The sequence below is a fragment of the Mesocricetus auratus genome, unplaced genomic scaffold (assembly GCF_017639785.1).
Source record: "Mesocricetus auratus isolate SY011 unplaced genomic scaffold, BCM_Maur_2.0 Super-Scaffold_100691, whole genome shotgun sequence".
NCBI lineage: Eukaryota > Metazoa > Chordata > Mammalia > Rodentia > Cricetidae > Mesocricetus > Mesocricetus auratus.
This window is the reverse complement of record NW_024429267.1, coordinates 48,870,711-48,893,639: the sequence shown is the minus strand read 5'-3', so window position 1 is coordinate 48,893,639 and position 22,929 is coordinate 48,870,711. Positions and strand designations below refer to the sequence as shown.

At 44.6% G+C, this 22,929-nt stretch overlaps 1 protein-coding gene across 2 annotated transcripts in view; it reads left to right on the top strand.

Annotated features, from left to right (window-relative positions):
* Nucleotides 1-22,498, top strand: part of Stac (SH3 and cysteine rich domain) — a 130,025-nt gene extending 107,527 nt beyond the window's left edge. For both annotated transcript variants that reach the window (XM_040740130.1, XM_040740129.1), the window contains exons 9-11: nt 12,125-12,176; nt 12,270-12,407; nt 21,160-22,498. In XM_040740130.1, coding sequence (XP_040596064.1) covers nt 12,125-12,176; nt 12,270-12,407; nt 21,160-21,258 — 289 coding nt within the window. In that variant the 3' untranslated portion in view covers nt 21,259-22,498. The remainder of the gene's footprint in view (nt 1-12,124; nt 12,177-12,269; nt 12,408-21,159) is intronic.
* Nucleotides 22,499-22,929: the final 431 nt, after the last annotated feature.

The following is a 22,929-nucleotide window of genomic DNA, read 5'->3' as shown; positions in this document are numbered from 1 at the left end:
CCTTTAAACTGCGGCATTGTTAGGTTCTCATTTTTAAAAGCCAGGAGCTCACTTAGCGTATTCAAGGCAATCCTGAGAGGATTGGGTATAAGTCCTTGAATGAGCTGGGACTTTGTGAATTATTTTTTCCTCCTCAAACCATAAGGGGAAAAAACATTTTGATAAGATACCATTCTTATCTGCCTGCATACCTACCCTGGGCAGCATTCTGGATACCTTCCTTGAGAAAGAAAGCAAAGGAATAACATATAAGGAATGTAAATTTGGGGACAAAAAAGACCCAGATGTCAAAGCTAGCTATCAAAAGAGCAGATAAGTCATGACTTCAGTAGATACCTTAGAGATTTGCCTGGTTACAGGAAAAGTGCTGCCTACCAGAGGCCAGTGGTGCAGGCCTCTCTGTGGTCCTTCCGTTTTAACTTACCTTCCTCCTGACACCAGCAATCAGGGCATCCCCATGCCACTGCCTCTCCAAAGTGATGTCCCCATAGAGAATGTAGCCTCTGTCCCCTGGCCTCCAGCCTGAGAGGTTTCCTGAGCCTCATGTCCAGAATGTATTCAATATTCATTCTCTACTCACTGGTCTAAAACCCAATATACCTGTCCCCTCGCATGTGTCTAGATTGTTGTCAGGATGCTGCCTGGTCTCTGTATTCCAACTTTGTGACCTCCTACTGTTCACCATGGGTGGAGCACAGATAATGGGTCGAGGCCACAGTGCCACTTTCACAGGTGCACCTAAACCTAGGAGTCAGGTGGGAGGGTTCCCTACCCTGCTTCTCATCCAACAACAGAGCACACAGCCTAACTATGAACTTCAGCTCCCTCATATTGAAAATGAGGACATTTCAAGTTGGGCTATTAGGATGAGGTGGTTGGTAGAAACTTTGCCATTTTAATACCAAAGTACTTCAGTTCTGTATTGTTCTGTTTTGTTTGCATTGTTCTGTTTTATTGTTGCCTCACTCTGTAGCCCAGGAATCTTGCTGCCTTGGCCCATTGGTGCTGGGATTATAGACATGTGCTGCTGTGTCCAACTCCAAAGAGCTCCAAAAGTAGATTCTTTATTTTCAGAATAGAGGGATGAAGGAGAGGAGGAAGAGGGAGAGTGAGGAAGGCAGAGACAGACAGCGTAAGTTCACGGATGCTTACAAGCGCAGTGTGGTACCACTTGGCCTAGGTGTGAGTCCCAAGCAAGTTACTCATGCACTTATATGACCCCATGTGTCTGGAGAAGCCACCCAATCCATCTAAGTCTTTACCCCTGAACATGAGAAGGTGCCTGGTAGAACCAGGTTGGCTTCAAAGCCCTGGTGTCCTCCATTGTCTTTGGATGTTAAACATTATTTGTGGAGACTCAGAACTTGTGCAGTCTCATCCCTGCTGGCCTCTGTTTTATTTCCAGTCCTTTCTCCCTTCCATGAAAGGACCATAGCCCTGTTTGACAGAGAATCTTTCCTTCCCGTAGTCTGTGTTATCTTATTTACCCTCCATCACTCACACACAGATACACACACATAGACACACACATACATACACACATACATACTTACATACACACATACACATACATACATACATGCATACACACATACACACATACACACATACACACACACACACACACACACACACACACACACGGCCTGCCTACCTCTTGACTGTCTTCATCCTCTCGGTCCTCCCTCAGCATCTATTGATTGTGGGGCATTCTCTCCTGGTGACTCTATCTGGGTTATTTCTTTCAGAAAATTTACCTCAACTTGTAGCCATGCAATTCTTGAACTGTCTAGTTATATCTGCCTCCCCTGTAAACTTCCTTGGGAAGCTCTACCTTCAACATTCACAATGCAACTAGTCCCAGTATCTCTACTGCTGTGAGCATGAGAAGTTTGCAAAACAAAGGCTTGAAGTCATTTCTTCTTATTCACATCAAAGCACCTTTTGTTTTTAATCAGTAGAGATACCTTATACATAAATCATCAAGAGATGTAAATGACCAAGTACACACAAAGTATTAAGCAGAGTAAACGAAAGAGTGAAAAGGTCAAATTCATATTTCTGTGACCACGTAGTGTCTATTTTAAAGAATCCACTTTGGCTTTCCACATCTAAGTCATTTTCATTTTTATTAGTTCTCTTCAAACAGATTTATATGATAATGGCCATTTTCTTCAGGTGGCTAAAAGAAATGGCAGGTTCTGGATGAGAAAAGCTTAGGAGACAAGACAGGCAAAGAAGAAATTGCTTCTTCAATATTATTCCGTTCTAAGGAAGATATAAATTAATGACTGTGCATGACAGAACACCTAAATGGAGAGAGAGTTCCAGAGAAAAACACATCTCTTTAACACCAAATAAGGGTTTAGAATTGTGAATCACCAGGCTCCTGGAAATGTCAAGTCTCTGACGTTCTGTGGGGGGTGAGTATGAATGAGAGCAAGCAACCATGAGCTAATCGTTAGCTAATGTCTGAATGGAAGCAACAACGTGTCTAGTTAACTAGTATCTGAATAAGAACAACTGTGTGCCTGGTTAGCTAGGATCTGAATGAGAGCAAACAATTGTGAGTCTGGTTACCCAGTATTTGCAGGAACCCTGGAGATGGATGGCCTGAATTCATCACTTCGAATTTGACATTGAGTTGAAAGTGACTGTAACCTACATATGGCTTTTGCCAGGGTATACTCTCAAGGTGCTGTCCCCTCTGAGCTCAAGGGGCCAGAGGGCTGGGAGGTATGGGAAGAGCAGATGGAAGTTATAATCCAGTGTAAGGTGCTGGCCTGGGGACACTGTTGGGGTGCTATAACACACCCTAGAGGGACACCCAAACAGTCTTGGGCCTTCAAGGCAGGCTCTACAAGGAGGCAGCATCAGCACTCGGGTTTCAGAACTCTGCTTGTAAGAGTTGGGGTAAAGAATAAAAAGGAAAATCTTAAGTTTCAGAGCTAGAGAAATTCAGTAAGAAGCACCAAGCAGGGGCCAAATGCCAACCCCATTACAGAGCAAATCTTGAAATTCTGGGACGGAGGCACATGATGCCGGCTGTGGATTGGTTCTTGACCAGTGACACCACTTGTGTTCTGTCTTCTGGAAGACTGGGGAGGAGCACCATTATTAAGAATGTGGGCAGAAAGTTGAGGCTGAGCCTGGAGCCCAGGGAGGCTGAACACACTGACTTTGCTCCTACCTGCTCTTTATATCCTATGTAGATGTTGGTCAGTGTCCTCTCTGAAAAAGCTGAGGATCTTAGTCATTTTTATTTTTTAAATGTGCATATGGATATATGTGCATGTGTGAATACTATGTGTGCAGAGTTGTGATTGTGTGTGGATACACATGCATATATGTTCATGTACGTGTAGAAGGCAGAGAATAGCTCTGAGTATCGTTTTTCAGGAACCGCCTGCCTTTGTGTTTATTTTTATTTCTTGCAACAAGGCCTCGCTCTGACCTGAACTCACCAACTAGGCTGGGCTAGCAAGCCCTAAGAAGCCACTTGTTTGCACCATGCCAGCATGGGGATTATAAGTGTGCACCGCTAAGCTCTGCTTTGTTTTTTTTTTAACATGTTTTCTGGGAACCAAGCTCAGTCCCTGACCAACTAGCTCTCTCCCCAGCCTTAATTTTTATTTTTCATTGACATAGTTTCATGTGTTTGTAAGATGCTATATGGTAGTTTAGTAAATTGTATAGTGCATATTGATTGAATTGGACTAAAGATTTAGCATTTCTGTGTTGGAAATGTTGGAAATCATCTCTAGTGACTATTTTTAAACATAAAAAGTGTCACGAAGTTAACTATTGCTGACCACAGTTACCATCCGTGCTACAGAACATTGGAAGCCTGCCTTCCTTCCTTACCCTGAACACATGTACCCATCCATTTCTTGTTGGACACTGAGCTCAATGTAGCAATGTATCCCCAGCACATTACTCTCCAATAATCCTATTAGGACTAGATTTGAGCCCTGAGTCCAGGAGCCTGTGTTCTGCAGACTGAGCGCATGACACATTGCCCTGGATACAGAAATTTTACAGTGAAGATCAGACTGTGATTCTCATACAAATATGCAATGAGCATATATCCAAATTATTCTTTGACTCACTAATATATGAGAGGACTGGTAAGATATGGTACCTAGTTCAGAGGGAGCCCAATGCATCATGTGTACAGTAACGATGAGGATTGCCGGTGGGAATTACAACTCAGTGCAAGCACAGCCAGAATTCATGGGGTGTTCCAACTCGACTGTGCCAGGAACAACTCTCTTGCATTTCTATGGGCAGTGACAATTGCATCGTTATAAGATTTCTATAACTTTTATGAAACGGATTCCCAGCATTCCTTGGAGTTCCTTTAGTAAAGCTGTGAGGTTGTCCAAGCCAACAATATTTTAGAGGAGAAAGCTGTTTGCAAGAGTAAAACCATTGGTTGTAAACTATAAGAATCACATAGAGAAGGTTATGAAAGTGGAGGTCCCTCGGGACACCACAGACCTCTACCTTAGGTCAAATCCTGCCTGGAGATCTGAGGTTGCATGCTCACCTGGATTCTGACTGTATTCCAGATTTGAAAGCAATCATAACTGCCATTGGTCAAAGGCAGACTCAAGCAGAGTGTTTGTCTCCTAAGCGTGAGGACATGAGTTCAATGCCCAAACCCCATGTAAAAACATGAGTGGAGCATGTAGTATGTGTTTGTAATCCCAGCACTGAAGAGGTACAGACAGTTGACTAAGCAACTTCCATGCCAGTGAGAAACCCTGTTTCAAAAACCAAAGGTAAATAGTTCCCTAGTAACAACACCCAAGGTTGTCGTCTGACCTACACACACAGAGAGAGAGAGAGAGAGAGAGAGAGCTCCAGTCTCCTGGTTCTGCACTGACCACCTGCAAGAGGCCTGCATTCACCACTGAGCCTGCTCGAATGCCTGTCACCTTGCCAGCTGTATGCACCCTATGTAAAATAGCAAAGGGGGAACACTGGAGACAAATGGACAGAAGAAGACTCCCCTGGTGTCTCATTTCCACTCTCTAAGTACATTACCGCTTGGCAAATGCATCAACTTAATTAAAACTAAATGTAATTCTAATGCACCAATTTGATTTAAAAATAATCTTCACAGTCGCCAGGACATCAAAATCCAATTAAGGCTATTTGAGGAAAGTCTCTGATGCATATTATGTGGTGAGGCTGCACTATGTCAAGAAACCCAGACCTTCCCAAATGCCAGTAATGTGTTTAGCAGCCTCCCTCCCACTCAAACGCCTCTCCCAATTAGGTTCTAGAGAGCGTGATCTGTAACAGTTCAGGAACATCTCCCCCAGATCTTCCAGACGGCCCTTGAGCTGAATGTTCTTGCTAGAATACAGACTTGGATGAAAATGCAAACAGCCTTAAGGCTCTCGAGTTTAAGATGGAAATCAAACTGCAGAGTCCAGGAGTTCCTGATGATCTGCTTATGTGCCCAGACTGTAAACAATTCTGGACCAGATTAATGAAGATTGAGAAATGAGTCTGGTGGAAAAAATCAACAGCAAATCTCAAATGAACAGAGTAATTTGGATGGTTCCCTTTTCTTTTCCCATTGGCTGGGTCTTTTGAGGACATCTGTTTTGGTTGAGTGGTGGTGTTGATGGAATCTTGATATGGACTTCTCTTTGTCTAATGAATAGGTTAGGATATAGAATATTAAAACTGATATGGACAACTCTTATGCATTTTGATAAGCTATGAGCAGTATTAGAGGCAGCTTGATATCCTGCAGTTAGCCTTGGAACCAAACCCTGATGTAAGTAGTGAAATCTCTCTGCCCCTGTTGACTTGCACACAAATGTGCCTGGCCTTGCCCACGTCCTGCAGTGGGCATTGTGCTCCCTCCAGGATATCTTCTGTTTTCAGCCCAACAAAAATGCCACAGTAATGAGGCACCTGGACAGTTGATTACTGAGCCCAGCTTTAATATTGCTTTGTGGTCAGAAGGGATCGAGGGCAAGGAGACTGGGTCTCCATGTAGAGAGGCAGAAACCTCCCTAAGTTCAGGATCGTTCCCAAGGCCAGGGTCCAAGGCTACTTAAGGAAGCAAACATTTCATTACCAGTTGTCCCTGACCAAAACTAATGAGGGCAATGTAGCAGTATGCAGTGTCGTTGCCTCTGCAACCCCAGCTGCACCTGAGGCTACGGCAAGAGATTGCAAGTTCAAGGCCAGTCTGGGAAACATAGAAAGACCACATCTGGCTGGGCGGTGGTGGCGCACGCCTTTAATCCCAGCACTCAGGAGGCAGAGGCAGGCGGATCTCTGTGAGTTTGAGGCTGGGCTGGACCGACAGCCTCCAAAACAATACAGAGAAACCCTGTCTCGTAAAAACCACAAAAAAAAAGAAAGAAAGACCACATCTGACAGAGAGAGGGGTAGGGGCTTGGGACAGAATTAAAAATTTCATACTGCCAAGGACTCATAATATGTTTATTATGCATAACATGTAAATTTAAAGTATAGCATCGTGCTAGCTCAGTGTCAGAGGCATAGGTGCCTGGGATTTTTGCCTGGATCCAGTTCCACCCTGGGTCTATCCCCTGGCACTTGCTTCTATTCATGGAAGACATTCACTGTCAACTCCTAGTTTATAGACATCTGCCTTCAAAATAATCGACATCCTGAAGGTAGTGACTGTGGATTAACAGCAAAGATAACCAGCACTTACTATGGACTTGGATAAATAGCTTATGTTAAGTATTAATGCAACTTAGTGTTTAAAAATAAAAACCAGTGTCTCTCTCCCTACTCCTTCAATGGCCCACACTTTTCATGTGGGATTCTAAGTTCTGAGGAGGCTTCTCTAAGCCCCTTCTTCTCCTTATCTCACTTGTCTGACAGGAAAATAGAGGCGCCATCAGAAGTTGTCATGTTACGCTCACCCTCAAGTTAAGGGAGGCTTGGAGAAATTTGCTATCTCTGTGCTTCTGGTGCACAGTCAAGACCTGAAGGCCATAAGCACTCAGAAAACAGGAGCTTGATGGCCTGGAGGAGTGAAGATCATTTTTCTGACTTCCAAATAGAAGGCAAAGATGGCCCTAGTCCTCCTCCTGTCCCAACAATAGAGGGGCCATTCTCACAAACAGTGGCATCACTAGGAAATGAGAATGTCTGCACTACAAAGAACCTTTGCTCCATACAAGCCATGGGGAGAGATTGACAGTGGGGCCTTAGATCAATCCACCTACCTCTAAGAACTTTAATCCATGAAGCATTAAGCTATCTTCAATAATAGCTTCTAGAAGGTTCCACATAGCCAGCCATACTCAGATAGCATCATCTATAGCTCTACACACAATATACTTTGGTCAACAGGGGTCATCCTCAGGGAGACTCCAAGCATTAGACTTCCATTGTCCCCAGACTAGTGGCAAGGCTCTCTGTAGAGTAGTATGGTGTTGTTGGCTATCCTTTTGTTTAGAATCCCTTTAAAAGATCTTGTCAGGTTTTATGTAAAAAATCTCTCCCCGAGTGTTGGCGCCATTTTGTTACTGGAATTTCTTATCCCACCACTGTTTAGGCCCCAAATAAACACATGGATGCTACTTTAGGTATAAAACTGTTGGCCATTACCTAGGGCTTCTTATTGGCTAGCTCTATCTTAATCATTAACCAATAACTGCTAATCTATGTATTTCTATGTGGCCTTGTCTTACCAGGGAATGCCTGGCACATCCTATCCTCCCTGTCTCTACGTGGCATTTCCTTGCAGCACCTATCTGCCCCTCTCCCCAGCGTTCTCCTTGTCTCCTTGCCCGGCCTATCTTTCTGCCTCTGTTGGTCAAGCGGTGTTTTACTCACCAACCAATAAGAGAACCATTTATACAGAAGGACATCCCCCGTCAGTGTGGTGCAGTGTTTTAGTTCCCTGACGGCAGAACGCAGCACAATGAGCATCATGGAGGAAGAGAGCGGAGTTGAGGTTTGAAACGAAAATGGACAACTGTGAACAAAGGAAACCAAGGGAGGACCATACTCAGGAATCAAGACCACGGCTAGCTCACATGCCCCAAGTTTTGGGGTTTCCTGGGGCTCCCTGTAATTTGTCAGGCTCCAGAGCTTAGAGACTGCCTATCATTGTCTGATACTGCCCTGGGGGTGAGAGATCAGAGCTGTAATATAGTAAGCTGGGTATTAGAGCCCACAGAAGGGAAGTAGCTGGAGTAGGGAGTTAGCCAGGCACTATTATTAATAAAGAGAACTGGGCAAATGCTAGCCCGAACCTCAAAACTGGGCCAACACGTTTTTATTTTTAAATAAAACAGACTATACCACAGTGTGGTCTTCCTGTAACTGGAATACTAAAGCAGCTTATGCCGCCTGTCACTGAGAATCAGCCAATAAGTAGGGACACAAAATCTTTAAATCACGCTTTACCCGGAGAGCAGGTAAAGAAAGTGGATTGGTATGGGATGTCTTTTTGTCTTCCATTTCATCTTTAGCCAGACACAGGGAGTGGACACAGAAGCCATCATCCCAGAGTTTAGTCTTGCTCCTCAAGTCAGGTGGTCAGTCTTGTCTAGAAAAGGGTGACTTGGGTGTTTTTCTTTTTATCATCTCCTCTCCAATTGGTAGGAGCTTCTGAATGCACCAGATGGGTGGGTCTCACTTCCTTCCACATGGCTATTTAGATTGCATTGAGATTAAAGGTTAAGTCAGATCAAATAAACCATTGATGTGTTTCTGGGCTGCTTGCCCTGTGAATATGCAGACTCCCTTAATACATAGTGTGCTCCTATAGGATGAACTCTAAAGGTGCCCTCATCTGTCCTCGATCACTACTAACCCCCTAACATTGCATGTCCATCCGGACCTACCTCCTGGCTCCCAGTGTTGAAAAAGAAAGTCAGAGCTCAGGGTCCATGGGAAAGGGTGCTCTCATTGCGTGGTGGTGTGAAAAGGGTGTGAACAGAGAAGATCCCACCAACTTTGAGGTCACATGTAGAAAGCTGTTGTCTTCACTGTGAGTGAAAGAGATACCAACATTAGCTATGTGTGCCAGAAGAACAGGTAGTGTTACTAACCTCCGTAGGAATCAACTCCTATGCCTCACCGTTATATCCTGTTTATTCCCATCGTAGACTTTAAGACTATGTGTGATCATTTACATTGTTGTTAGATGGTTTGTTCTCTGTTTACTTGCTTGCAACTCATCTTTTGCATGGGGATATATATAAGTGCTAAGCAAGGGTTTTATTTTGCAATAGTCTAGTGAAGTAACTCTTCCAGGATCTACCCTCTGTGGATATGTGTTGGGTGAGGACGTGAATGTTTTTAAAAAGCAAAGAATAAAGCATTCTTCACTTACCAAGCACTTTATCGGTCCTGGTCAGGATCTCTTTTTGGGGAAGACAGAACCCTCACCACACCGTCAGGGGTATACCTGCCATTCCACATAAAGTGTACCTGCTGCTCCAGTGTGTGCCTTTTTCTGGCCGATAGTTTAGTTAACACAGGGTGGGTGCTCTGGGACTGTCCACTTCTGAACACTTTAAAGAGTCCACCTCTAGCTGGTCTCTGATACTGGAATTTAATGCAAGCATCCTCCTCTGTTATCCTTAGGAAAGGCACCTCCCCAGCCTCCCGCTCTATCCCCTGCTTATAGCCCCTATCAAACCATCAGCAAAGCCTTTGCATTTGGTACCGATGTGCTGTTTCTTAGGTTATGGGGTTAGATAAAGTCTGCTGGGGCTTAGAAGATTTTTCTACAATGACTTTCATCCAGGATGCTTAATTAAATCCCTCACCTGGGAAAGGGCGATTTTCTTCAGCCATCTCCCTTTCAGTGGCATCAGCAGGCAGCTGTGACCGTTGAAATGGCAAAAATGTCAGTTGTATTTACTGCTGCGGGGCTACCATAACAGAGTAGGCAGAAACTGTGACTTTTGCCTGCATTCTTAATCTTTCTGTGATCCATCGTTTCATGGGAGATTGTAAGTCCTGAAGCATTCACATGAATTGTAGAAAATGAGTAAGTTTTGTGAAAGGAAAACACAGCTGTACCAACAGAGGCAGAGGTCATAGGTCAATGGGCTTCAGAAGAAAAGGGCTGGGGAGATGGTTCAGTGTCTAAGTCACTTGCTGAGACACCTGAGTTTGAATCCCCTAGGACCCATGTAAAACCCAGGCATGGTATAGCATGTCTGTAACCCAAGTACTCCTAGGACAAGACGGGAGGTGGAAATGAAGGGATGACTATGGGGACGCCTGAAGGAAGCCAGGAAGCCGGCTTTGGATATACGGTTCACAGGAAACAACCAAAGAGCCTGTCTCCAATAAGGTGGGGACCAGTGTCCAAGGCTGCCCTCTAGTTCCAATGCACTTGCCATGGCAGCCACTCATGCATACATATGTCAGACATGCACACATGCAACACACAAAAGAAGAGGAGGATAAGGAATGGGGGAGGGGGAGAGTGAGGAAGAAGAGGAGGAGGGAAGACAAGAGGAGCAGAGAGAGGGAGGAGAGCTCTGGAGAAAAAGAGCCCACCCAGCATAGACAGTCCCCGCCCACTGCTTCACCACGGCCACTTGGAGTTCCATAAAAGCCCTTCACATCCCTGAGCCTTCCCAAGACAGAGATCCTTGGCAGGCGTCTTCTCTGCTTCCCTTGAATAAATCTGATGCCTTCCACTGATCTCTGTCTCCAGAGTTTTCCATGGAGCATCAGGGAGGGATGCTTAGATGTCAGTAACACTGTAAGTCTCTGGGAATCCCAGGTTGAAATAGTTAACTGAGACTTGGCACTGACAGCAAAAGAGGCTGAATCAGAATAAAGTAGGCACAGAAACAAACCTGTTCTGCCCTTGTCCCAGCACCCAAGAGTATCAAAAATGAGTTTCCTGAAGAGTGCTTCTGATACCATACAAACAAAAAGAAAGACCGCCAGGAGAGGAGGAACCCTGGGAAATTCTTGGCTGGGAGCAGCAAACCCAGGCAGGGTGAAAAAGTGATGGCAGGCCATCGTGGCACAGCCTCGCATCCTGGCACCAAGAGCCTAAAGTCGGGGGATTGCAGCAAGTTCAAGACAAGCCTGGGCTACAAAGTGAGTCCCAGGCCAGCCTGGGCAACAATGTAGTATCAGGTCTTAAAAAGTAAATATTTGTACTCAAAAAAGTGTAAATCCCTAGGAATAGGAGTAAATTCAAAACTGGGCAAAATCCCTGGTGCTTGAGGCTGGCTCTGCAGAGCATGTCCCATTGGCAGCTCTAAGTTCCTCCCTCCCTGGGTCTGTGCTCCTCAGCTTGAGATACCGCACCATCTCTCACAGGTGTGGAGCCTACTACTCCATCTCATGTCTGGAGTGACATTAGGATGGAATTGGTCAATTAAGAAACAAGAGTGAAAATGTGACCTTTCCTCATCCTCAGATAAATATTAAGTGTGAGACCAGTCTGGCCAACATACATGAAACCTTGCCACACCAACGCCCTGTGTTCCTTTTTAAAATTTATTTTTAGTTCATATGCAATTATGTTTTGCCTGCATGTATGTCTGTGTGAGGGTGTTGGATCCCCTGGACCTTAAGTCATAGACAGTTGTGAGCTGCCATGTGGGTACAGGGAATTGAACCCAGAAGAACAGCCTGTGTTCATAACCACTGAACCATCTCTCCAATCCTGCCTGTGTGTTTTTAATCCAATCAAGGTGACAGTGAAAAACCATCACTAATAAATATAATAATAAAGAGTGTGACTGCCTTTAGATGTAAGTTCTAGACAATAATATAAAAGCAAAATACAGGCCTATCTACACAGAGATGTGTGGGGAAATCTGGTAGGACATAGGGAAGATTCAAGACTCGGCAAAATACACCTTGATACTTATTGAATCTGGGCGTTTTTGAAAGGTAAATATGATCTTTGTGTACTAAAAGTAAAGATAATCACCATTTTTTTAAAAAGGCACAGAAATTACACTTGCTTTCCATTTTCTTAGAAGGGAAGAGTCAGTGAAATTGTTTGTGTTTTATTTCTATTTATGTTAGAATTTGTTAGAGTGGGTGAAAAACTATCTCGAATTAAAGTCTACTTTCCCTTCCTCATTTTACTTCCCCACCCAACTCATCCATTCTTCATTTCTAGGCCAGGAGACATGATTACTCTTCTAGAAGACTCCAACGAAGACTGGTGGAAAGTAGGTATTTCGGTCTTTAAAAAGAAATAAGAACCCTGCGGCGATGACAGTAAACGATGTATTTGCCGCTGAATGCCTTCTCTTCCATTTCAGGGAAAGATTCGGGACAGGGTTGGTTTCTTTCCAGCCAACTTTGTTCAGAGAGTAGAACAGCATGAGAAGATTTATAGGTGTGTTAGAACCTTCATTGGCTGCAAGGACCAGGGACAGATAACACTGAAAGAGAACCAGGTAAGCAAAGTACACAAATGGCACCACGCACACACAGGCTGGGACAAAGGGGGGACCAAGTGTGCCGTTTGAGAAAAGATGTCCTTGTGCCAGTGGTGTGGGGGTGGGATCCAACACACAAAGCCAAAGGTCAGGAAACTTGCTGTTTAAACTCACTTTTATCGTTGTGATAGAGCACCACAACTCAAAGTAATTTAGGGAGGAGAGGATTTATTTTTCAGAAAGTTAGAGTCCATAGTGGCTGGGAAGGCATGGCAACAGGCAAAGAAAGCATGACAACAGGGCCCGGAAGCTGGGTGATCACATTTCATCATTTCATTCAAACATAGGAAGGACGGGGGGGTGCTGCGAGGGAGAGAGAGAACAGGAAATGGGAATAAATTATAAAACCTCAAAGCCCGCCCTAGTGACTTCACCTCCTAAAGGTTCCATAACGTCCCCCAAATACTGCAGGGGACATTTCTCATTCAAACACAGATACTTAGTGCTATCTGTCTGAGAAGAAGCATATATGATGTCAGAGTCATAAGAGAGCATCTCACCCCTGAACTTGGGTCTGAGGACCGCACGTCACTGGGCTTGGGCCCACCAATGTGTCATCACCTAATGGGAAAACTTTGTCATTGTGTGCTACCATGCTCCAGGGCTTGGTGTGCTGGCTCTAATCACATGGAACCCTCTCAGATCACCTCATCAAGACTCCAAGCCTCTCTATGTGTCCCCTAAAGGACAAAGCACAGACTGGAAACCATCTAGGGCAGAGACTTTGGCATCTCCCTGCTCTCATTTATAAGTTTCTGTTCCTTTTTGCTCAGTGCTGTGTTGAATAACCTGTCCTGTGAGGTTATCTGTTTTCCTGAGTCCTCTCCATCTATAATGACCTTCAACTACTTCCTTCTTTATGGATTCCTTAGCTCTGCTCTGGAATGCAGATCAAAACAAAGCTCAGCCGTGTCCTGTTCCTCTGTGTCTCCTTCCAGCACAGAGGGGCTGTCCTTCTTCACTACAGGGAAAAATGACGTGCTCAAGTCTCCAAGATTTCTCTGGATAAGTTAGAGGAGGTTGTGAGGGACCAGAGTTAGAAATTTCCTGTCTTTCTCCATGAAGTCTCACAGTTAATTGCAATTTTCAGTCTGGAAAGTCAGAAATTGGCCTCTTTCTACATTCTTGATATATAGTAATTCCAGCAATTCTCAAGAAAATGAGTGTCTCTAGTTGAAAATGTGGAAATTATAAGGCTCAGTCTACAAGAAAGTAAAGAATTTAAAACAAGCATTCATAATTTAATGCCTGTTCAATACAGTTGCCCCAAACGTACCCTGGATGCCATTTATTTAATTTTATTATTCTATCTTGTGTGTGTGGAGACTGTGCCTGCATAGACATCTGTGCACCCACATGCATGCCAGGGGCTGTGAAGGCCACATGAGGCATTAGCTCCTGTGATCTGGAGTTATAGACAGTTGTGTGTCAAACATGGGGTGCCGGGGATTGAACCTGAGTCCTCTGGAAGAACAGGCAGTGCTCTTAACCACTGAGCCATTTCCTCCCCCATTTGGGGGAATTACCTTCAAAGAGAGTTACTAAGTTTCTCTCACACACAAACACACACACACACACACACACACACACACACACACAGGACGATCTGGTCATTGATGCCAAAGTCATGTAGAAATGGGTCTGTATCAAGTGTGGTTTTGATAATCACCTCTAAATGTGACCTAAAAAATCAGTATAGTAGCATCTCCCTGATATAGACCTGAGAGTTCAGTGTGGCCGCCTGTATAGGGACAGCATGGTACCTGGGTACCACAGGTGTTTAACAAAAATTACTCCCCACCATCATAACTCAGAGCAGGTCCCAATGAGGACTTCATCTGCACTGGTAAACACCAGTGAAAGGTACCCCGTGAGCCCCAAAATAGCCAGTGTGATATTTATAACTCTAAAAACATGAAGAGACAAGTGGCCATTAACAGAGGAATAGGAGAAAATTGATTCTGAAAATAAATGCAATGCTTTTTTATTAAATCACATTTCTATTTCTGAGGTTAATCGTTCATAATGATTACATTGTTTATCCACAGAGCACTTGTTTCCAGATGGAATTAAGTTATCCATTATGAACACGTAGGATTCTCCTTAACAGGATAAAGTTTCTTCATTTTTTAAACTTAAAAAGAATCCTCCTTAATCAGCTTTACATTCCTTTGAAACATTTTTATAATGTCATCCATGGTTTTGTCATAGCTGTAGAAATGTTTTAAGGATTCCTTGTGTTCTTGCAAAAAAATTAAACCAGAAATTATTTTTAGATTATAAAACTGAAATTTGTTTACTATATGGAGATTTAGAAAATGATATTTTAAAGATAGAAGAAAATAGCAACCACAGCAATTCTACCATTAAGTTATTGTTAGCATTAAAATCTTTGACATATTTTGCTGGGCAGTGGTGGCGCATGCCTTTAATCCCAGCACTCGGGAGGCAGAGGCAGGCAGATCTCTGTGAGTTCAAGGCCGGGCTGGACCGACAGCCTCCAAAACAATACAGAGAAACCCTGTCTCATAAAACAAAAAAAAATCTTTGACATATTTCATGCCAAGCTTTCCTTTGAATGTATAATTTAATATCATATTTTATTTAGTTCTACTTAGTTTCATCAAAATATAGTTTTTAACAGTTGTACATACATCAGAATGGCAAACTTAGGCACATTGGTCAAATCTGGTAATTTATAGTTTTTATTATATAAGGTTTAGGATTTTACTTTTATTTTTAATTATTTTTATGCATGTGTTGGTACATGCATGAGCATAGTGCTCATGGAAGCCAGGAAGAAGGGAGCATCCTATCTCTTGGAGCTAGAGTTATGGGCAATTGTGTTGGCCGATAATGGGTTGTAGGACCCAAAACAAATATGAGTTATTAAGCACTGAGTCATCTCAGTCCTAATTCTGTTTTTAAATAACTTTTTAGAATGTCTACACTGGAGCTGGGGACAGAATGTCTGCCTAATAGTCTCCATGTTCTGTGTTAGCATCACACACACAAATACAAACACACATACATTTATAAGAAATAATTACATGTGTATTTACATCCATGTACGTGTATAGATTTCTCTATCATTTCTAACCCTATAATGGTTGGGTTAAGCCACTACAACAGATATGGCATGGCCTGCAAGCCTACCATTTACAGAACAAAGTTTGCTAACTCTAGTCTAGATATACAAAAATGTGTTGAAATATCAGCTGTTCCTGGATAGTCAAGACATTTTTTTTATTTTAACTATTATTGATGACTACAATGAACAACATTAAAATTACATCTAACTCTGATTATTTCCTCAAGTCAGACTTTAGAATTTATAGGAAAATGGAATGAGACTTTTGTATACTTATTGATTTGTGAGTGTGTGTATACATGTGTGTATGCATGTGGTGTGTGCATGTATGGATGCCACAGCATGGATGTGGAGGTTAGAGAATAACCTGGGGAAGCTGATTCTCTCCTTCTATCATGTGTGTCTCCAGGATAATACTCGGGTTGTGAGGTTTGTCAGTGATTGCTGTGACCAGCCCCACCTAAAAGACATTTACAGTTATTGATATATGCCAAACTGCCTCCACAAAGCCTGTCCCTATCTGTACCCACCCCTGTTGATTACAGGAATATCCAGGTCGCCATATTCTTGCCATAATGAAATATGACTAGCTTTTGATGCCTATCAAGTTAGAGAGGTAAATAATAGTTTATGTTATTCTGCTTTGACTGAATAGAAAAGAGGTTGTAATTTTATCACAGACCTATGGGGCAATTGCATAATTACTTTGTGTTTTGCATATTTTCTTATGCTTTCAAGAGAGCATAAGAAATAATTACACATGAACTGTGATATGTGACCAATATCTTTCCCAACTTAGCTTACTATGTCTTCAGTTTGTAACTTAATCCTTTTGCTGGTGCAGCTCTATTTCACCATAAATCCCTTACAGGTTTTATACGTCTTTCACTTGTTTCTTCTTTTTTCTTCCTAAGAGGATGTCTTTAGTTTTTTTCCCATCTTACTTAAATTTCTCTAAGTTTCAAGTTACTTTTTCACTGTTTCTTATGTGGATGGAATGATAAATCTTGACAGTCAACCTGATGGGATTTAGAGTCACCTTAGACACACTTATGGGAGTGTCTGTGAGAAAGTTTCCTAAACTGTGGACAGAAAACACACCCTGGGTGTGGGCAGCTCCATCCCGTGGACTTGGATCCTGGATGAATAAAGAGAAGAGAGAAAATAGAGTGCCAGCATCCATCTACTTCCGCTTACTGACTGAGGACACAACCACCTCAGGCTCCCACCACCATGTTTTCCCCGCCATGGTTGAGTCTACAGAGCTGTGAGCCAAAACAAACCTTGCCTTCCTTCCTTGTGCTGCTTTTGCCGAGTATCTTGTCACAGCAGTGGGAAAAGTGACGGACCCAGTGGCTTCCATGCAGACTTTATTTCCTTGTAGAATTTTCTCCAGTCTCCTTGCCTCTATATTGTATTCCTTTGAGTCCCGTGACATCATCTCTACACCTCAAGAGATTCTACACTACAACATCAAGAACGAATCTTCAGCTACACCAAAGAGTGTCACCCTCCATACATAAGCAGACTGCCTGCATATTTCCAAGGCTTTCATTATATAGAACAGACAACAGTTCCCCAAAGTTGCTTCTGCCCTAATGCCCCAACCCTTGAGCATCTTATTTTATATGTCAAAAAAAAAAGAACCATGTAGATATGGTTAAGGCTCTTGTCAGGGAACACTGTGCTGCATTATCTCAGTGGCATAAGTGTAAATGCAGAAGTTCTAGGAGGAAATCAGTATGTCAGAGTCAGAAAAAAGATGAGGATAGAAGTCAAAGAGACCTGAAGACGCCGTGGTGCTGGCCTAGAAGACAGGAGGTGAGGCTGTGAGCTGAGGGAAGCAGGGGGACTCTGGGAGCTACAGAGAATAGCGAAATGCATCTCCTCTGAGATCTGAGGAAGAGGTTCCATCCTGAAAGACAGCTGGACTTTAAGACCTCTGATGTTGTGCACTGTGGGGGGAAAAAGGCGTATTGTCCTGAGCCATTAAACCTGTGATGTCTGGTTATAGCACTGGACGCTAGTCCAGATATTATGCAAAATGCTCTTGGCAGATGTGATGAAGGCCAAATATACTCATGTGAGCCCCAAAAGCACAGAAATGCAACCTGCTAAACCAGGGAGAAGCAGCCACAGAAGGCGGGGAAGAAATGCACCAGAAGGGCAGGTCCACGCGAGACAAACTCCAAGAATGACTCGACCCACTGGGTTTTGTTTTGTTGTTTTTTTATCTAAAGATGGAGAACAGACGCCCAGTGCAACTGGCATCAGCAAACTGAGAGTGGCCCCTGGGAGACAGTAAGGAAGTGACAGCCCAGCCCCATAACCACCAGGAGCAACATCAGTGCACCTTGAACTGAATTCACAACTGGAGAGATAGAAAAGAAAGAAGACAGAATCCTTTGCCCTCCTTAACCTTGAACTTGGACCTTGGAACTCTTTAAACAGAAAAAAAAGCTATCAAGTCCTATGCCATCAGCCCTAAGAACCGCAATGCAATAGGTTATTGTCACTTTATGCCACAGTGTGTTATGTGCAACAGGAAACATGCGCATCACAAGTTAGGAAACTAATTTGACTCAACCTCATAATTTTTGTTCAAGGTGCACAATGAGGCTCTGCTGTAGTGTGCTTTGAGGGTTGACTCGATTCCATGAGCAGTGATCTAAATTCCTTCATCTTCCTCCACTAGGGTCTCCAGAATCAACATTCCTCCACCTCCCACTACAGGTCACAGATGCCCACAGACACTTAACAAGTCACTTTCAGACAGTGGAAGGACTATTCTGAGTATACCTCATTGTGGAGCAGGAAACACCTTCCCCAAAGTCTGTTGGCAGGTACTCCATCTGTCTTGTTTCCTGAACCTGTGTCCCATTAGAGGAAGCCATGACTACAGGGTGCATCCTCCTTGAAACATTGGATACACTAGTCTAAGTCCAACAAAGCTCCACTAGATTAGAAACCCAGGGAGGAAGCACAGATGCATGGCCTGAAAATGATGGTGGTGAGGCCTGTAGAGAGTGTTTAAGAGTGCGTTCTGCTCTTGCGGAAGATTGGAGTTCAGATCCAGCACCCACATCAGGAAGCTCACAACTTCCTGTAACTCCAGCTCCAGGGGATCTGACGCCTCTGGCATCCATGGTCACCTATACTTGTGTTCACAGAGATACACACATATGTACACACATGTACCTCTGTGGGTAAGAGCACTTGCTGCTCTTCCAGAGGACCTGGGTTCAATTCCCAGCACCTACATGGCCTATCCTGATTGTATTTTAACTCCAGTTCCAGGGGATCAAGCACCCTCTTCTGACCTCTGTGGGCCCCAGGAACACAAGTGGTGCACATACATACACACAGGCAAAACATACACATAAAATAAAAGTAAATAAATAAAACTAAAATAGTACATTTTTTAAAAGATGATGGTGATGACAATGATGGCGACTGCCACAAAAGGCTAAGGGATTAGGAGTTTAGTTTAAGTCCAAAATAGGAGCCTCCAACCCAGAAAAGAGTCTGTGCTCTGGAAGACACTGGGAAGGAGATTAATTATTGAAATTAGGAGAGCATAAACAGTCTCGCCCCATATTACAAAGGGTCAAGTCATAGCCTGGCTGGATGGCTGAAGTCATGCATTGTGTAGGGGCAGGGTGTCCCTCATCAGAGTGAATTGCACCAGAGTGAATTGTGCCAGGCCTGCTCTGCCCCAGCAGTAACTGCACTGGCTTGGTCAGGGAGAAAATGTATCCAGGCCTTGAGAAGTCTTCTGGCTAGAAGAGAAAGGGTACGGAGAGCGCAGAAGGGAAGGGAAGAAAAGGGATGTGGAAAGGGATAGAAGAGAATCGAGAAATTACCGTTTTCAGTAAGCCTGACCACGTCAGTTGTCAACTGGAAACCCTTAGCTTCTGCCAGGTGTCAAATCCGCCCTTCAGCTGTGATGCACGGCATCGAGCCTTGCTTTTGTGACCCGCCTACATCCCATGTGACCCAGGCAATTCGAAGCTGAGCAAGCTGGTCCCCTTCTACTGTCGATGATTGTTTAGTGGTTGACCCTGGCCCGGTTCTAGCCACTGAGACAAGAGTCAGAGAGTGAGCTGAGGGACCTAGCAGGGCTTAGCATGACCTGTATTTCCAGTATGTTCCAGGCCTTGACAGTACTCTCCACCTCTCTCTTCCACCATTCACCCCTCCACCTCTGTCCTGACCTCACTGCACTCTGTCTGTCTGTCTGTCTGTCTGCCTGTCTGTTTGTCTGAGTCAGGGTCTTCCTGTGTAGCCCTGGCTGTTCTGGAACTCTCTCTGTAGACCAGACTGGTCTCAAACTCACAGATCCACCTGCCTCTGCTGCTAAGATTGCAGGTATACACTACCACACCTCCTGGCCCCTTGCACTGAACTTTGTCAGTTGAATTGTTATTCATGTTTATTCGTCAATGCTTAAATGTCACTTCTTCAAGGTCTTGATCACCCCCCAGTCTAGGTCAAGGGTGTGTGTGTGTGTGTGTGTGTGTGTGTGTGTGTGTGCTTTATGTTTTCAGTTTAATGAGTACTACTCCTAAGACAGACAACAATTATTGCTGTCTTCTTACTCATCCCTCTAAGAACTGTTCACGGAACGTCTGACTTCCCAGCTACTCCCAATATGCACAACTGTCCTCAGGCTGTCTCCAACATTAACAAGAAACATGTTATGTTTCTTTTAATTTCTGTTTGTTCTGATTTTAGTTTTTTTGAGCAAGGTATCATGTAGCCCAGGCTGGTCTCTAACTCACTATGTACCAAGGCTGGCCTTTGAGCCCCTAGTTCTGCCTCTCACTTCCAAGTCCTGGGATAATGTGTATGTGTGCCACTGTTTCTGGGGACAAAAGCAAACCTCGGCCTTTAAAAATCAACCACTTGCAATGTAGCTCTTGGGACATTGCCTCAGACTGTGTCAAGGAAATACATACTAAGGCACAACTTTCAACTGTGGCGGTGGTTCCTGAGGGGGAAAGCAGAGTTGCCCTTCCCAGAAACCTCTTCACACATCTGGCCTCATCCCCTTCTCTGCCCTTCACTGGCCTGTGAACAGTGAGTGACAAGGGCACCCGAATGGATTTTCATGATCTCCTTTGAAGTCTCGCACTGGTGCCTGCTCTAGACTATGAGAGATCTTCATGCTTATTTGCCCAGAGCTAGTAATGAAATTGTGTCTTGGTTTCCTAGTGCTAGACAATTCACATATAAAATTCCAAGCACTGAACGTGAAACAGTAACAGCTATTATTTTGGATTTTCACCATAATATACCAAATGCTTGCATGCCTCATGCCAGTTCTATGAGACATTTTTGCCATTCTCTCCTTACGGCGACTCTTCAGGGAGTCACAGCACTTAACGCCATTTTGTTAATCCTGGAGCCCAGTAAATATTCTGCATCTGGACCTGTTTCCAAACAAGGTTTGCATGCAATGTTTCATTAAGCATTTCCTCACGGTGCCCCCCACGACGTCCCCTCCCGAACCACCTGTCCTTTCCCAGCCGGATCTTCCTGTACAGCAACTCACACTGTACATCCCCACTTGCTCCTGCCAAACTGAAGCCTTTCCCCTCTCTCTCCCCCGGCACCCAGATCTGTGTGACCTCCGAGGAAGAACAGGACGGCTTCGTCAGAGTCCTCAGTGGGAAGAAGAGAGGCCTTGTCCCACTGGATGTGCTGGTCACCGTGTGACTGTGGCGGTCCCTCCGAATGCAGGGGGCCAGCTCTACTGATCTCACTGTGCCCACCCAGACGAGCAGCTGCACTGGCGAGTGCCCAGGAAACAGGGAGACCAGAAGATCTGAGACCGTGCTAGCGATCTGGAAGCAGGCCCTTGGCAAGCACACCCAGGCTGCCGGAGAGCAGCATCCCAGCGCTGAGGGCAGCCAGGGGTGGGGGCAGTATGTGGGCTGTAGCCAAGGCTGCCCCAGGACTCAGCTCCCTCCCTGTGCCCACCTGTGTGAGGCTGGAGTATGCTCCAGGTCACGGTGTGGTCCTGGTGAGACGTTTGGATGTGAGCAGCCAAGTGTTACTCTGGTTCCAGATTGTTGTCCCCAGTGCCGGCCAGTCAACATCATGACTCCTGCAGAGAATCAAGAAGGCCAACCTCCCAGTTCCCAACACCCGAGGCCTCACTCCAGCTCCGGCTCAGTTGTGATTCTGCTGGCAGGATTGTTCTTTCTTTCTCTTCAGTCCTTGGAGCATGTCCTAGGCAGGGCTGAACTGACACGGTACCAAGTGCAAAGATCTGACTAACCTACAGATTGCTTATCAGGGAGTCCTTGCTACTTCGGTGACTCACAGAGGTGACAGAGCAAAGTCAGAGGCACAGAATCAAGCAGCAGCAAGAAGTGGGAGTGAGGACAGGGGACGAGTCTTTGTGTATTGGGATTGTACAGTCCTTTCAGATGGGGCGATTGTTTCCAAAGCGAGTGGGGCTGAGAACGGGAAGTAGCCGAGAGTCTCCATTTCCATTTCATACCCTCTGTATCTAGGAGCATCATTTCTTCCCTTGTGCAGCCCGTAGGACTTGGTTGTGAAGGATGAGTCCACCATGCAGGGAAGCAAGGACCAGGAAGCGTCACTGAGAAAAACATCTTAGAATAAATGTAGCCAGGTTAGAATCCATTCTTCTCTAGGCCGGTATTTCCAGCCTGGCAGGTGAGAAGTGGAAACTCGCTTGTGATGCTTCCTCTCTGTGCAAACAGAAGGAGCTGGAGCTTAGCTCCCATCGCCTAGGTAAACTGCTCTCTACCTGTACCGATGTTTACAAGAACAGACCACACTGCGATGCCTTCCTCCCAAGCCCGGTCCCAGCATTCAGACCTGCTTCCTAGCAGTCACTGACATACTTCAATGTGATTCACAGTGACTTTGAAATCAATGTTGCTTTGATTTATTTTGCCACTGAGCAATAAAATCATTAGAGCCATTGGGTTTTGACTTGGTTCTGCTTTGCTTTGCTCTGTGATTTGTCTCGTCCATTTGAGAAAGGACGTCTAGCCTAGGCTAGCCTCAAACTCACTGCATAACTGGGGATGATCTTGAACTTTGATCCTGCTGCCCCTGCTTCCACAGTGTTGGGACTGCAGGAATGCACCACCACCCCCACCCACCACCACCACCCACCATCCCCACCCCTGTGCACGCAACCCTGGGGACTGAACACAGGGTTTCAGGCATGCTAGGCAGTCACTCTGCCAACTGGACCACAACCCAGACCCTCAAACGCCAATGTTTTGCTTTGCTTTTTTTTCTGTTTTGAAGACTTAGATGACTACATCCAGGGCTTGTCAGCCTCACTCCTTAGACCAAAGAATCATCTGTCTGTTTAACATGTCCGTTACTGTCCAGAGTGAAGTC